The 14,015-nt window shown below is 37.3% G+C and overlaps 2 protein-coding genes across 6 annotated transcripts in view; both read right to left on the bottom strand.

Annotated features, from left to right (window-relative positions):
* The window catches only part of SCLT1 (sodium channel and clathrin linker 1), a 235,649-nt gene that overhangs the window by 159,199 nt on the left and 62,435 nt on the right, over positions 1 to 14,015 (bottom strand). For all 5 annotated transcript variants that reach the window (XM_055550266.1, XM_055550267.1, XM_055550269.1 and 2 more), the window contains one exon: positions 7,221 to 7,359. In XM_055550266.1, coding sequence (XP_055406241.1) covers positions 7,221 to 7,359 — 139 coding nt within the window. The remainder of the gene's footprint in view (positions 1 to 7,220; positions 7,360 to 14,015) is intronic.
* On the bottom strand, positions 10,091 to 10,798 carry LOC129630015 (60S ribosomal protein L10a-like). The gene is given in 1 exon segment (XM_055550277.1): positions 10,091 to 10,798. A coding segment is annotated over 1 exon segment (654 nt). The 5' UTR covers position 10,798; the 3' UTR covers positions 10,091 to 10,143.

Here is a 14,015-nt window from a genome sequence, read left to right as displayed (position 1 = left end):
ATGGAAGCAACCTAGATGTCCACTGACAGATGAATGGATAAAGAAGTTATGGTACATATACACAATGGAATATTACTCAGACTTATAAAGGAACACATTTGAGTCAGTTCTCATGAGGTGGATGAACCTAGAACCTATTACACAGAGTGAAGTGAGTCAGAAGGAGAAAGATAAATATCATATTCTAACGCACATATACAGAATGTAGAAAAATGGTACTGAAGAATTTATTTACAGGGCAGCAATGAAGAAACAGACATAAAGAATAGATTTATGGACATGGGAAGAGGGGAGGAGAGGGTGAGATGTATGGAAAGAGTAAAGTGGAAATTTACATTTACCATATGTAAAATAGATAGTCAATGGGAATTTGTTGTATGGCTAAGGAGACTCAAACGGGGCTCTGTATTAACCTAGATGGGTGGGGTGGGGAGGGAGATGGGAGAGAGGTTCAAAAGGGAGGGGATGTATGTATACCTATGACTGATTCATTTTGAGGTTTGGCAGAAAACAACAAAATTCTGTAAAGCAATTATCCTTCAATAAAAAAGTATGTTAAAAAGACCAAAAAAAAAAAAAAAAAGAATAAATTTTAGGGTCTTCTCTGGTGGCCCAGGGATAAAGAATCTTCTTGGCAATGCAGGAGACACAGGTTCGATCCCTGGTCTGTGAAGATCTCACATCTTAAGAAGTAAGCCTGTGCTCCACAACTATTGAGCCTGTGCTCTAGAGCCTGGGAGCTGCAAATATTGAGTTCGTGTGATGCAACTATTGAAGCCTTCATGCCCTAGAGTCCCTGCTCTACAACAAAAAAACCACCACAACGAGAAGCCTATAACTAGGGAGTAGCCCCTGCTCACCCCAACTAGAGAAAAAGCGCACTTAGCAACAAAGACAGAACACAGCCAAATAAAGAAATAAAATTATTAACAAATTAAAAAAAAAAACAAAAATGTCTTAGTTTTAATTAGTAATATGATAAATATCCCACACAAAAAAATGCTTTTTGGAGTCCTGAATAATTTTTAAGTATACTGAAGAGGGGTTCTTAAACCAAGAAGGTTGAGAAACTAAGCCAGCAAGATAAAAAGCATTATTCTCTTTTTAGAGAAGTGGAAACTAAGGTTCAGGCCATTTGCCTGGAGTCAAGCTCCAGGCAAGCTGCTGACAGAATCAAGAAGAAATCTTCATCTCTCTGTCTCTAAAGCCCAAGCTTTTAAATTCCAGGTCAGAGCTATTCCTCTCTCAGTTTTAATAAGTAGGTAAGATGGTGTAGTGAAAAGATATGCATTTTTGGAATATAATGAGTATACATTTCAAATAAATAATACATTTATAAGTTCTAAAACTTTCTGAGGCATAATAAGCATTCAGAGATACACAAATCATAAATTTGTACAGTGAGTGCACTCATGTGACCAGCAACCAGTTCAAGACAGACAACGTTATTACCAGTACCTTGAAGCCAGATGCCCCTTTCTTCTTGATACTACAATCCTCCAAAATCAACCATTATCCTGACTTCTAAAACTTTTTATTAGTTTTGCCTAAAACTTACACAGTTTAAAATATGTAGACAAAAGTAGAATGTGGAGCCAGAATTCAGGCTGGATTTCTAATTCCTGGTGGAATGACCCTCTAAATTCATTTTATTTTTTGAAGACAATTTTATTTTCAATGGAATAGTCATAAAAATGCCTCATATCTCAAAACTGCATTTTTTCAACTGTGTCTGATGGTAAAAATCATCTGGAATACTAGGTAGAAAGCCCAGATTCTCCTAGACCAGTGGTTCTGAAAGGACTAGCAGCAATACCTTAGAACCTGTAAGAAACATAAGTCACTGACTCATATCCTAGACTTCTTGAATCAAAAACTTGGGGGATGGGACTTCCCTGGTGGTTCAGTGGCTAGGACTCTAGGCTCCCAGTGCAAAGGGGCCTGGGTTCGATCCCTGGTCAAGAAACCAGATCCCACATGCTGCAACTAAGACCCAGCACAGCCAAATACATAAATATTAAAAGTAAAAAAAAACTTGGGGGAGAGGGTAACAATCTTTATTTTAATAAGCCCACAGGTGATTATAATAAACACTAAAATTTGAGAACCACTGTACTAATATATAACCAATAATTTGGAAAAAATAAACATAACTGAAATGATTCCATATTTTAGATTTTTAAAAAAATTGTTCCAATTTTTCACAAGCAAAACATTACTACAACAAATATATTTATTCATATATTTTTATGTATAACAATTTCTTAGGACAGGTTCCTAAAATCTATGTAATGTCACCATCAAATTAATTGGTCAAAGGATATAAGCATTTAGAGGCTTTTACTGCCAAGCTGCCCTCCAGAAAGATTTTTATAAATCACACTATTATGAGAAAACAAAATACTCCAAACTAAAAATATTTAGTGAGGGACTTGATATTGTAATAAAGGACAGAAATGGTAGGGACCTAACAGAAGAAGAAGATATTAAGAAGAAGTGGCAAGAATACACAGAAGAACTGTACAAAAAAGATCTTCACAACCCAGATAATCACGATGGTGTGATCACTCACCTAGAGCCAGACATCCTGGAATGCGAGTCAAGTGGCCTTAGGAAGCATCACTACAAACAAAGCTAGTGGAGGTGATGGAATTCCAGTTGAGCTATTCCAAATCCTGAAAGATGATGCTGTGAAAGTGCTGAACTCAATATGTCAGCAAATTTGGAAAACTCAGCAGTGGCCACAGGACTGGAAAAGGTCAGTTTTCATTCCAATCCCAAGGAAAGGCAATGCCAAAGAATGCTCAAACTACCACACAATTGCACTCATCTCACATGCTAGTAAAGTAGTGCTCAAAATTCTCCACGCCAGGCTTCAGCAATATGTGAACTGTGAACTTCCAGATGTTCAAGCTGGTTTTAGAAAAGGCAGAGGAACCAGAGATCAAATTGCCAACATCTGCTGGATCATCGAAAAAGCAAGAGAGTTCTGGAAAAACATCTATTTCTTCTTTCTTGACTATGCCAAAGCCTTTGACTGTGTGGATCACAATAAACTGTGGAAAATTCTGAGAGATGGGAATATCAGACCACCTGATCTGCTTCTTGAGACAGCTGTATGCAGGTCAGGAAGCAACAGTTAGAACTGGACATGGAACAACAGACTGGCTCCAAATGGGAAAAGGAGTACGTCAAGGCTGTAAATTGTCACCCTGCTTATTTAACTTCTATGCAGAGTACATCATGCAAAATGCCAGGCTGCATGAAGCACAAGCTGGAATCAAGATTGCTGGGAGAAATATCAATAACCTCAGATATGCAGATGACACCACCCTTATGGCAGAAAGTGATTGGAACTAAAAAGCTTCTTGATGAAAGTGAAAGAGGAGAGTGAAAAAGTTGGTTTAAAGCTCAACATTCAGAAAACTAAGATCATGGCATCTGGTCCCATCACTTCATGGCAGATAGATGGGGAAACAGTGGAAACAGTGGCTGACTTTATTCTTCTGGGTTCCAAAATCACTGCAGATGGTGATTGCAGCCATGAAATTAAAAGATGCTTACTCCTTGGAAGGAAAGTTATGACCAACCTAGACAGCATATTAACAAGCAGAGATATCACTTTGTCAACAAAGGTCAGTCTAGTCAAGGCTATGGTTTTTCCAGTGTTCATGTATGGATGTGAGAGGTGGACTATAAAGAAAGCTGAGCGCCGAAGAATTGATGCTTTTGAACTGTGGTGCTGGAGAAGACTCTTGAGAGTCCCTTGGACTGCAAGGAGATCCAACCAGTCCATCCTAAAGGAGATCATTCCTCGGTATTCATTGGAAGGACTGATGTTGAAGCTGAAACTCTAATACTTTGGACACCTGATGCGAAGAGCTGACTCATTTGAAAAGACCTTGATGCTGGGAAAGATTGAGGGCAGGAGGAGAAGGGGATGACAGAGGATGAGATGGTTGGATGGCATCACTGACTTGATGGACATGGGTTTGGGTGTACTCCGGGAGTTGGTGATGGACAGGGAGGTCTGGCGTGCTGTGGTTCATGGGGTCACAAAGAGTCAGACATGACTGGGCAACTGAACTGAACTGAATTTGATATTGTACTGGTGTTATTGCCTCCCAAAACAATTATACTTGAGACACAAAGAATTTTTTACACCTAATTTTAATTCTTCACCTTGCTTTTTAGCAATAATAATAATAAAGATGATAAAAATAATAGGTAAACTTATTTCACACATGTGCTAGGCATTACACTATGTGCCTTATGAGGATTTAAAACTTTAATTATGTTAAGAACCCCATAAAAGGAGAATTACTATAATCCCTGTTTATAAATGAAAAAGATGAAGCACAAAAAGATTTCCCAAGATCATAGAGTGAGAAAGTAGAATTGGATCAAACTCAAGAAATTTGACCAGATTTTTCTTTCAAAAGTTCGTGTGTTTCACAAAAGCAGACACCAACATTGTCCATTGCATGATCAACACTAATCACAGTGTCTCATATATAGTACTCTTGCCTGGAAAATCCCATGGACGGAGGAGCCTGGTAGGCTGTAGTCCACGGGGTCGCTAAGAGTCGGACACGACTGAGAGACTTCACTTTCACTTTTAACTTTCATGCACTGGAGGAGGAATGGCAACCCACTCCAGTGTTCTTGCCTGGAGAATCCCAGGGACGGCAGGGCCTGGTAGGCTGCCATCTATGGGGTCGCACAGAGTCGGACATGACTGAAGCGACTTAGCAGCAGCAGCATATATAGTGGACACCTAATAAATACTTGTGAAATGAAGATATTTGAATCTTAGACTTATTGCTTTAATAAAGCATAATATAATAAAGAATTCTATCTCAATTTTCTACTATAAATTGCATTGTATTTAGTTTTCAATTTATTCAGTTTGGATTCACCTAGTCTTCATGCACGACAAGAAGGTCTTTCGATCTAGTGATGGATACCAAAACAACTGTACGTAGAACTTAGTAATATACATAAAGATGAATGTATAAGTAATAAGCAGACTTAACATTTAACATTATTATTTTATGGATTCATTAACCTTTTATAAAACTGCTTGAACTGTCACTTAGTTAAAATTTTGCATTTATATACAAAGTACATTGCAGATATTGTGGCAAAATTTTCTTTCACAAACTTTTTCAATTTTGACTGCTCAAACCTGGATCTCACCATACTTACTATGAAATGATAACCCAAAATGTAGCAAAAGGGAAGAACCATCTTCAAAGACATAATATGGGACCAAGCAAGATGTACATGGAGAAAGGCAAAGATGGTAAGATAGGAGGAGAAAGAGGTGAGGAATGAGAAGAAATGTGACTAAAAAAAAAAATGAAATAAAATTGAGTCTTAGAAATTATAGCAACAAGAGTACCACAGAGAGATGCTTTTTAGAAGTAGAATTCTTTTTTGTTTGTTTTGTTTTTTGAAACTACAAATCTTATCTAGTTCTGCACTCTGCTTTCTTTTATAAATTAAATTTTTAAGAATTTATTGAGGTGTGGCTGACAATCACTGCCTATATTTAAGGTGTACAAGTGAGGGTTCTTTTACATATGTCTGTCACAGTATTTTTTCAGAGTAATACGAAATGCATATTCTGCTACAGCTTTCAAAAGGTATTTAATGTCCCAGAAAGAAAAACACCAATACAGTATACTAACGCATATATATGGAATTTAGAAAGACGGTAACAATAACCCTGTGTACGAGACAGCAAAAGAGACACTGATGTATAGAACAGTCTTATGGACTCTGTGGGAGAGAGAGGGAGAGGGTGGGAAGATTTGGGAGAATGGCATTGAAACATGTAAAATATCATGTATGAAACGAGTTGCCAGTCCAGGTTCGATGCACGATACTGGATGCTTGGGGCTGGTACACTGGGACGACCCAGAAGGATGGAGTGGGGGGGGAGGAGGGTTCAGGATGGGGAACACATGTATACCTGTGGCGGATTCATTTTGATATTTGGCAAAGCTAATACAATTATGTAAAGTTTAAAAATAAAATAAAATTTAAAAAAAATAAAAAATAAAAAAAAAAGAAAGCATTTAAGTCTAAATTAATTTTCATTTATTTATTTATATGTGAACATTAACGGGCTTCCCAGGTGGCACTACTGGTAAAGAACCCGTTGCCATTGCAGGAGACATAAGAGATACGGGTTTGATCCCTGGGTGGGGAAGATTCCCTGAAGGAGGGCATGGCAACTCAGTCTAGTCTTCTTGCTTGGAGAGTTCCATGGACTGAGGAGCCTGGTGGGCTACAGTCTGTAGACTTTCAAGAGTCAGAGAGGACTGAAGCGATTTAGCATGCATACATGCATGCATGCACATTAATAAATTCTTCCTGAAGTACTAGGCTAAAACAGAGCAAAGAATATGCTTTCCGCATTATTTTTTTCCCTCTATTACTTTTCAAATTCCTTCCCTTTATATATTAAAAAGAATTCAGTGCTACATAATGCTCCTTAACAAGGTATATATAGCCTAAGCCAAGAATTCCAAAACCAAATTTCCAAGGAATAAAAGACAATTCAACTTTTTACAGATAAGTATAAAATCAAAACTTTAATAATGAATTTCTAATCCCCATTTATAAAATGAAGAAACTGAGGAACACAGGAAGGTATAAAAATGGGATTCAAATCCATAACTGGCATACAAAATTGTAAATTAAAATAACATTCTCTTATATATAACCAAAAAGATTACAATGTTAAAAACAGGATATAAACAATATAGCTTCCCAAATATTTTTATAACCATACAGGAAGAAAAAAGGAGGAAAAGCATAATTCTAAAAGAAGTGTAAGTTTAGAAAAATATAATTCTATAATCTTTGAAAACTGAAGAAAATCGTATCAGAAGAAAACATGGAAAAAAAATGTAAATTTAGGCAAGTGGATAATTGATTCTTTTCTTCAAAAATTTTCTTTTGCATTAAAATATTTTACAACACACAAAAAATCATGCCAAAAGAATTAGGATTCAATTAAAATATATACATGGCAACTGTAACATACAGCAAGGGTACATATTACAAGTTTTGTTACCTGTTAACTATTTTGCAAACTGTAGAAAATCATCATGCTAACAATTTTGATATTCTATTATCATTCATAAATAATGACTGATCACAGATTTTTAGAAACTCTGTTTATTCAGGATAATAAATATATCACTCACCTGACTGGCCAGTTTTAGTTGTTCTTGAAGATTCCTGACTGTTTCGTCATCTGTATATATCTCATTTCCCATCTCTGTGCCAAAGGGAAGGGCCTCCAATTGCTTTGCAACAACAGCATCTTTTAATTCATTGTGCAACCTTTGGAACAAACAGTGAAGACAACAATAATCTAATTTTAGTAACAGCAGTTGTTGTTTCAGGGTCAACTAAATCAACATTTGGGTCAAAAATCACTGTTTACACAAAAATCATTTTTAAGTCATCCTCTAAATGTAGAAGTATTTAAAAATCATTAAATAATGAGTCACAAGAAAAAATACATCAAAATTTTGAATGAGTTAAATTGATCAATTCAAAGATACATAATTCAGTTTGTCCTAGGAAGATTTTAATTTTTCAAACAGATAAAATTCTGAAATTATACCTTATTCATTGATAAAACAAGTCATTCAGAAAAAATTTAAATATAATAATTTCATCTAGTTAATGAAATGGAAAGGGGATTATAGAATTATTTGTTAATTTCTTCACTGTGTTTCACAAAATTCATTTGATTTCTGACTAGTTCCAACCAAATTCTTGATGGTTATGAAATCAAGACTAGAGGCTTTACTTGCCAGCACTTTCTTAACGGTAATTTTGAAAGTCTTAAATTCAACTTTAATATATATTAAATTATAAATATTTCATAAATGACATATTTCATAAGTGATAAATATTTCATAAATTTATTTCATAAATTACAAAATATTCATTAAATTCAAATATTTTGGTAATTTAAAATTATAAAAAAATTAGGTGTATAATATACACACAGAAGGGAAAATGGTTAACATCAGAAAATCTTGAAAATATTGAATTTGTATAATTATAACCAGAAAACATCATTTATACTAAACATATCTCAAGGTAAAAATTTCTCAAAGGAATTGCATCCATCTCTATAGAAAAATCTAAACAGAATTACCTACTAATACTACAGTCTCCACTCAAACTAGAAAAATACAATCTGAAATTTAAAAACATCTTTATTGAAAACAAAGTTCATCAAATACAATAAAACTCACAAGGCAATAATCTCACTTACCAGTGGGGTGAAGGCAGGGGGGAGATGCAGTATAGGGGTAGTGGATTAAGAGGTACAATTTATTAGATACAAAATAAGCTAAGAAAACATCTTGTACAACACAAGGAATATAGCCCATATTTTATATTAACTTTATAAATGACGTATGGGGCTTCCCTGGTGGCTCAACAGAATCTACCTTCAGTGAAGGAGATGTAGGTTCAATGCCTGAGTCAGGAAGATCCCCTGGAGAAGGAAATGGCAACCCACTCCAATATTTTTTGCCTAGAAATCTCATGGACAGAGGATCCTAGCAGGCTTATAGTCTATGGGGTTGCACAAGAGTCAGACATGATTTAGCGACTGAACAACAACAAATAAATGAAGTACAGGTGGTTCAGTGGTAAAGAATACACCTGCCAAGCAGGAGACGTGGGTTCGACCCCTGGTTCAGGAAGAGCCCCTGGAGAAGGAAATGGCAACCCACTCCAGTATTCTTGCCTGGAAAATCCTAGGCAGAGAGGAGCCTGGTGGGCTACAGTCCACAGGTTCACAAAACAGTTGGTTACAACTTAGTGACTAGACAATAAATGAAGTATAAACATTGAGAATCCCCATATTGTTCCTCTGTAACACATAATACTGTACAGCAACTATACTTCAATTTTAAAAAACAAAACCCTTATTGGTTAAGAGCAAATTTGTTGTTGTTCAGTCACTAAGTTGTATCTGACTCTTTGCAACTCCATGGACTGCAGCAAGCCAGGCTTTCCATTCTTCACTATTTCCCAGTTTGCTCAAATTCATGCCGTTTGAGTTGGGGATACTATCCAACCATCCCATCCTGTGCCTCCCCCTTCTCCTTTTGCCTTCAACCTGTCCCAGGATCAGGGTCTTTTCCAATGAGTTGGCTCTTCACATGAGGTGGCAAAAGTATTGGAGCTTCAGCATCAGTCCTTCCAATGAACATTTAGATTTAGAGCTGATTTCCTTTAGGATTGACTGGTTTGATTTCCTTGCAGTATATCCAAACTTCCTGAATGAGAAGCCAGGATCTGTCACTTTGTTTGCTATGTGACCTTGAACATGTTCCTTATAACCTCTTTTGGCCTCAGTTTCTTTATACTAGTTGCCCCCTCCCTGTCTAGGAGACTCTACAGGATCAGCAAGTGGGTCCTAACAGGTTCCTTTCCAGTTACTGCTTCTGTTCTGGGACTCAGAGCAAGTGAGATTCTGTGTGTGCTCTTTAAGAGCGGAGTTTCTGTTTCCTCTGGCTCTCCAATATTCAAATCCCCTTGGCTTTGCTCTTTCGGGAGAACTTCTGTGACTGTGATTATCCTCCAGTTTGTGGGTCACCTACCTGAGGGTGTGCCTACATTATATCTCTGCCCTCTCTTACCCTTTTTTTCCCTTAATCTTTTGGCCACTCTGTGCAGCATGCACGATCTTAGTTCCCTGACCAGGGATGGAATACGCGCCCCCTGCAGTGGAAGCCTGCCATCTTAACCGCTGGATTGCCATGGAAGTTCTACCCATCTTGTTTTGGTTCCTTCCTTGTATCTTTAGTTGTAAAAATATTTTCTGCTGTATTTAAGTGATTCTCATTGACAGCTGCTCTTCAAACAGTTGTAATTTTGCTGTGGTTAGAGAAGCTGAGTTCAGGGTTTTCCTATTCTGTCAACTTGGACACACCTTGCCCTTGCAAAGTCATTTTCAGAGTTCTGCACTGATATGCAAAGCAAGGACTACCTATAAGTAGTTTATTTTTATTTGTTTTAGTATCTGAAGTATTTGGAGAAAGGGTTTTGTTTTTGTTTTTTTTTTTGATGGTTTAGTATGGTTTATTAAGCTGTGCCTTAGTACAGACACTGGGGCTTGCCCATGGTGCTCTTAATGTACAAGGCCCTGACGTTCTGCCAATTTTTCTTGAGCAATGACACCAGGAAGTTGACAGCTAAGTGGATGTTGTACACAAGCTCATTATCTGTCATCTTCACGTGGCCAACAGCCACTGACAGACACAGCACCTTCTTCATCTGGAACTTGATCGTGGACTTCACTTCATCAACTTTGGCCACCATGTTCTCATTGTGGGTCAGCAAGGAAGGGAACCTGCCAGCCTTGTTCAGGCCTGGGCCCAGGATTCGGGGGATCTGCTTGATCAGAGACTCTGAAGCCAAAAAGGCATCTTATTTCTTGGCCAGCTTCTTGACCAGTTTTTTATTCTTGTTGAGTTTTTTCAGCGCCTCGATGTCCATGTGGGGGATATCCACAGCCTTGGCCTCATCACAATGCTGCTGGTCCCCCAAGACACACATGGAGAACTTGGGGCGGGGAGTGGACTTAAGCCTGACGGTGCCCGAGAAGCGTTTGTCCTTCTGAGGGTCATAGTTCTTCAGGCTGATCTGAAGCTCCACCGTCTCCAAAAACTTGCTGCGCTTGCGCTGGTTCCCGTGCAGGACTTCCCGCACCGCCTCGTAGAGGGTGTCGCGGGAGACTTTGCTGCTCATAGTTCCCTACGCCGCGATAACCGGAAAAAGCTGGAAAAAGGGTTTTAATCTCTCAGTTTGCAATCCTGCTGGAGAAGGAAATGGCAACCCACTCCAGTACTCTTGCCTGGAAAATCCCATGGACAGAGGAGCCTGGTGGGCTACAGTCCACGGGGTTGCAAAGAGTCGGACACAACTGAGCGACTTCACTTCACTTGCAATCCTGCTGTCTCTTGCCCAAATGCCCTAACTCTACAACTGTCTTATAATTTGGGGTTTCAGTACTTGCACCCAAGCACTGCATTTTGAACTCTTGTTGACTATGAGGGCTACTCCATTTCTTCTAAGGCACTCTTGCCTTCAGTAGTAGATATAGTGGTCATCAGAATTAAATTTGCCATTCCAGTCCATTTTAGTTTACCGATTCCTAAAATGTGGATGTTCACTCTTGCCATCTCCTGTTTGACCACTTCCAGTTTACCTTGATTCATGGACCTAACATTCCAGGTTCCTATGCAGTACTGTTCTTTACAGCATCGGACTTTACTTCCATCACCAGTCATACCCACAACTGGGTGCTGTTTTCACTTTGGCTCTGTCTCTTCATTCTTTCTGGAGTTATTTCTCCACTCTTCTCCAGTAGCATACTGGGCACCTACCGACCTGGGAAGTTCATCTTTCATGTAATATCTTTTTGCCTTTTCATACAGCTCATGAGTTCTCAAGGCAAGAGTACTAAAGCGGTTTGCCATTCCCTTCACCAGAGGATCACATTCTGTCAGAGCTCTCCACCATGACCCATGTTAACTGCATGGTTCAAATACTATTTTTTGTGTTTTTCTTTCAATTACTGAGGAACAATCTGTTTATATTTTCTTCCAGCTGGTGGAGTTGTCTGTTTTGCTATTCAAGGCTATCACTGAATTTTTCTAAACTAAAAAAACAAAACAAAACAGAAAATTGGAAATTTTCTATCCTGAGGCTTTGTAATTGCATTCTTGCAAATTTAAAACTGTCATATCTTTTAACATTATGAAATATTACTATTTATAATATTCTCTTACATTAAGGTCTACTATTAATATGCCCAATTTTACGCGTTTTCTTTCAGTTTGCACTTGCATGGTTTATCTATTCTCCATTCTCTTATTTGTAACCATTCAATATTCTTGTATTTTAGAAATCTGTCTGATAAGAAGTATGTAAGTGTCCTTTTTAATTCCTCTGATAAATCACTGTCTTTTAACTGTAGCATGCAGTACACACTGAAATTTGATGTAATTAGTAATGTACCTGAGTTTATATCTTTTTCAATATTTGCTTTCTATTTGCCCTGTCCATTATTGATTATTCTCTTCTTTCATGCTTTTAGATTATTATTACTCCATAGATTATTTTTTATTACTCCATTTTTCTACTCTATTATCTGGGTTGGCAGTTACATAATCTTTTGCTTTACTTTTGAAGATTATAACATGCATCACTGAATAATCAAACTCTAAAATAAATTAGCATTATATCTCTTTTGGGCAATGCTAAAACCTGAGAATATTTTAACTTCAAATACCCTTTTCCTAAATTTATCTTATTGCTCTCATGTTTTGGCTTGGTAAGTGAGTGCCTCATGAGCTGATAGAAAATCAAAACACTGCCATTTTGAAGTGTCTTCTCTTATTGTATGCAACGACAATGAACCATTTTTCAATCAGATTGTGACATGTGTCCAAAAGTGAATTTTATATGACAACCAGCCATGTGCAGCTCAGTGGCTGGACCAAGAAGAAGCTAGATAGCCAAAGCCAAACTTGCATCAAAAAAAAAAAAAAAAAGGTCATGGTCACTTTTTGGTGGTCTGCTGCCCATCTGATCCACTACAGCTTTCTGAATCTCAGTGAAACCATCACATCTAAGAAGTATGCTCAGCAAAATCAATGAGATGTACTGAGAACAGCCACGCCTGAGGTTGGCATTAATCAACAGAAAGGGCCCAATTCTTCTGCACAACCAATGCTTCAGAAGTTGAACGAACTGGGCTACAAAGTCTTGCTTCATCTGCCATATTTCACCTCACCTCTTACCAATCGATCACCACTTCTTTAAGCATCTTGACAACTTTTTGCAGGGAAAGTGCTTCCACAAGGCAGAAAATGCTTTCCAAGAGTTTGTTGAATCCAGAGACATGGATTTTTATGATACAGGAATAAACAAACTTACTTCTCATTAGCAAAAATGTGTTGATTGTAATGATTCCTATTTTGATTAATAAAGATGTGTTTAAGCCTAGTTATGATGATTCAAAGTTCACAGTCTGAAACCGCAATTACTTTTGCACCAACCTAATATTTAATTCTCTATAGATATTTTAGAGACATTATCACTTTAGAATAGCTGATATTCATTGGGCTTTTCGCACAGTTACCCTTTCCTATAATTCTAAGCTTTCATCTGGAAGTATTAATATTTTCTTTAGGTAGATTATCTGTTTAGGATTGTCTTCAATTTTTCTAAAGACAGTGTTCTCAATTTCTTTTCATCTGACCTCTCTTCTGAAGGATATTTCACTGGGTAAAAAAACTGTATATTAACAGTTTTTCTTTCAGTACTTTAAAAATATTCTACTGTCAATCTAACAAGTGGCGCTGGGAAAACTGGTCAACCACCTGTAAAAGAATGAAACTAGAATACTTTCTAACACCATACACAAAGATAAACTCAAAATGGATTAAAGATCTAAATGTCAGACCAGAAACTATAAAACTCTTAGAGGAAAACATAGGCAGAACACTCTCTGACATAAATCACAGCAAGATCCTCTATAAGCCACCTTCCAGAGTAATGTAAATAAAAATAAACAAATGGGATCTAAGATCTAATTAAACTTAAAAGCTTTTGCACAACGAAGGAAACTATAAGCAAGGTGAAAAGGCAGCCTTCAGAATGGGAGAAAATAAGAGCAAACAAAACAACTGACAAAGAATTAATTGCCAAAATATACAAGCAGCTCAATACCAGAAAAATAAATGACCCAATCAAAAAATGGGCCAAAGAACTAAACAGACATTTCTCCAAAGATGACATACAGATGGCTAACAAACACATGAAAAGATGCTCAACGTCACTCATTATCAGAGAAAGGCAAATCAAAACCACAATGAGGTACCATCTCACACCGGTCAGAATGGCTGCCATCCAAAAGTCTACAAACAATAAATGCTGGAGAGGGTGTGGAGAAAAGGGAA

Source organism: Bubalus kerabau, chromosome 16 (assembly GCF_029407905.1).
Source record: "Bubalus kerabau isolate K-KA32 ecotype Philippines breed swamp buffalo chromosome 16, PCC_UOA_SB_1v2, whole genome shotgun sequence".
NCBI classification, from domain to species: domain Eukaryota; kingdom Metazoa; phylum Chordata; class Mammalia; order Artiodactyla; family Bovidae; genus Bubalus; species Bubalus kerabau.
Note: the sequence above shows the minus strand (reverse complement) of the source record. Positions and strands in the feature narration are given on the sequence as shown.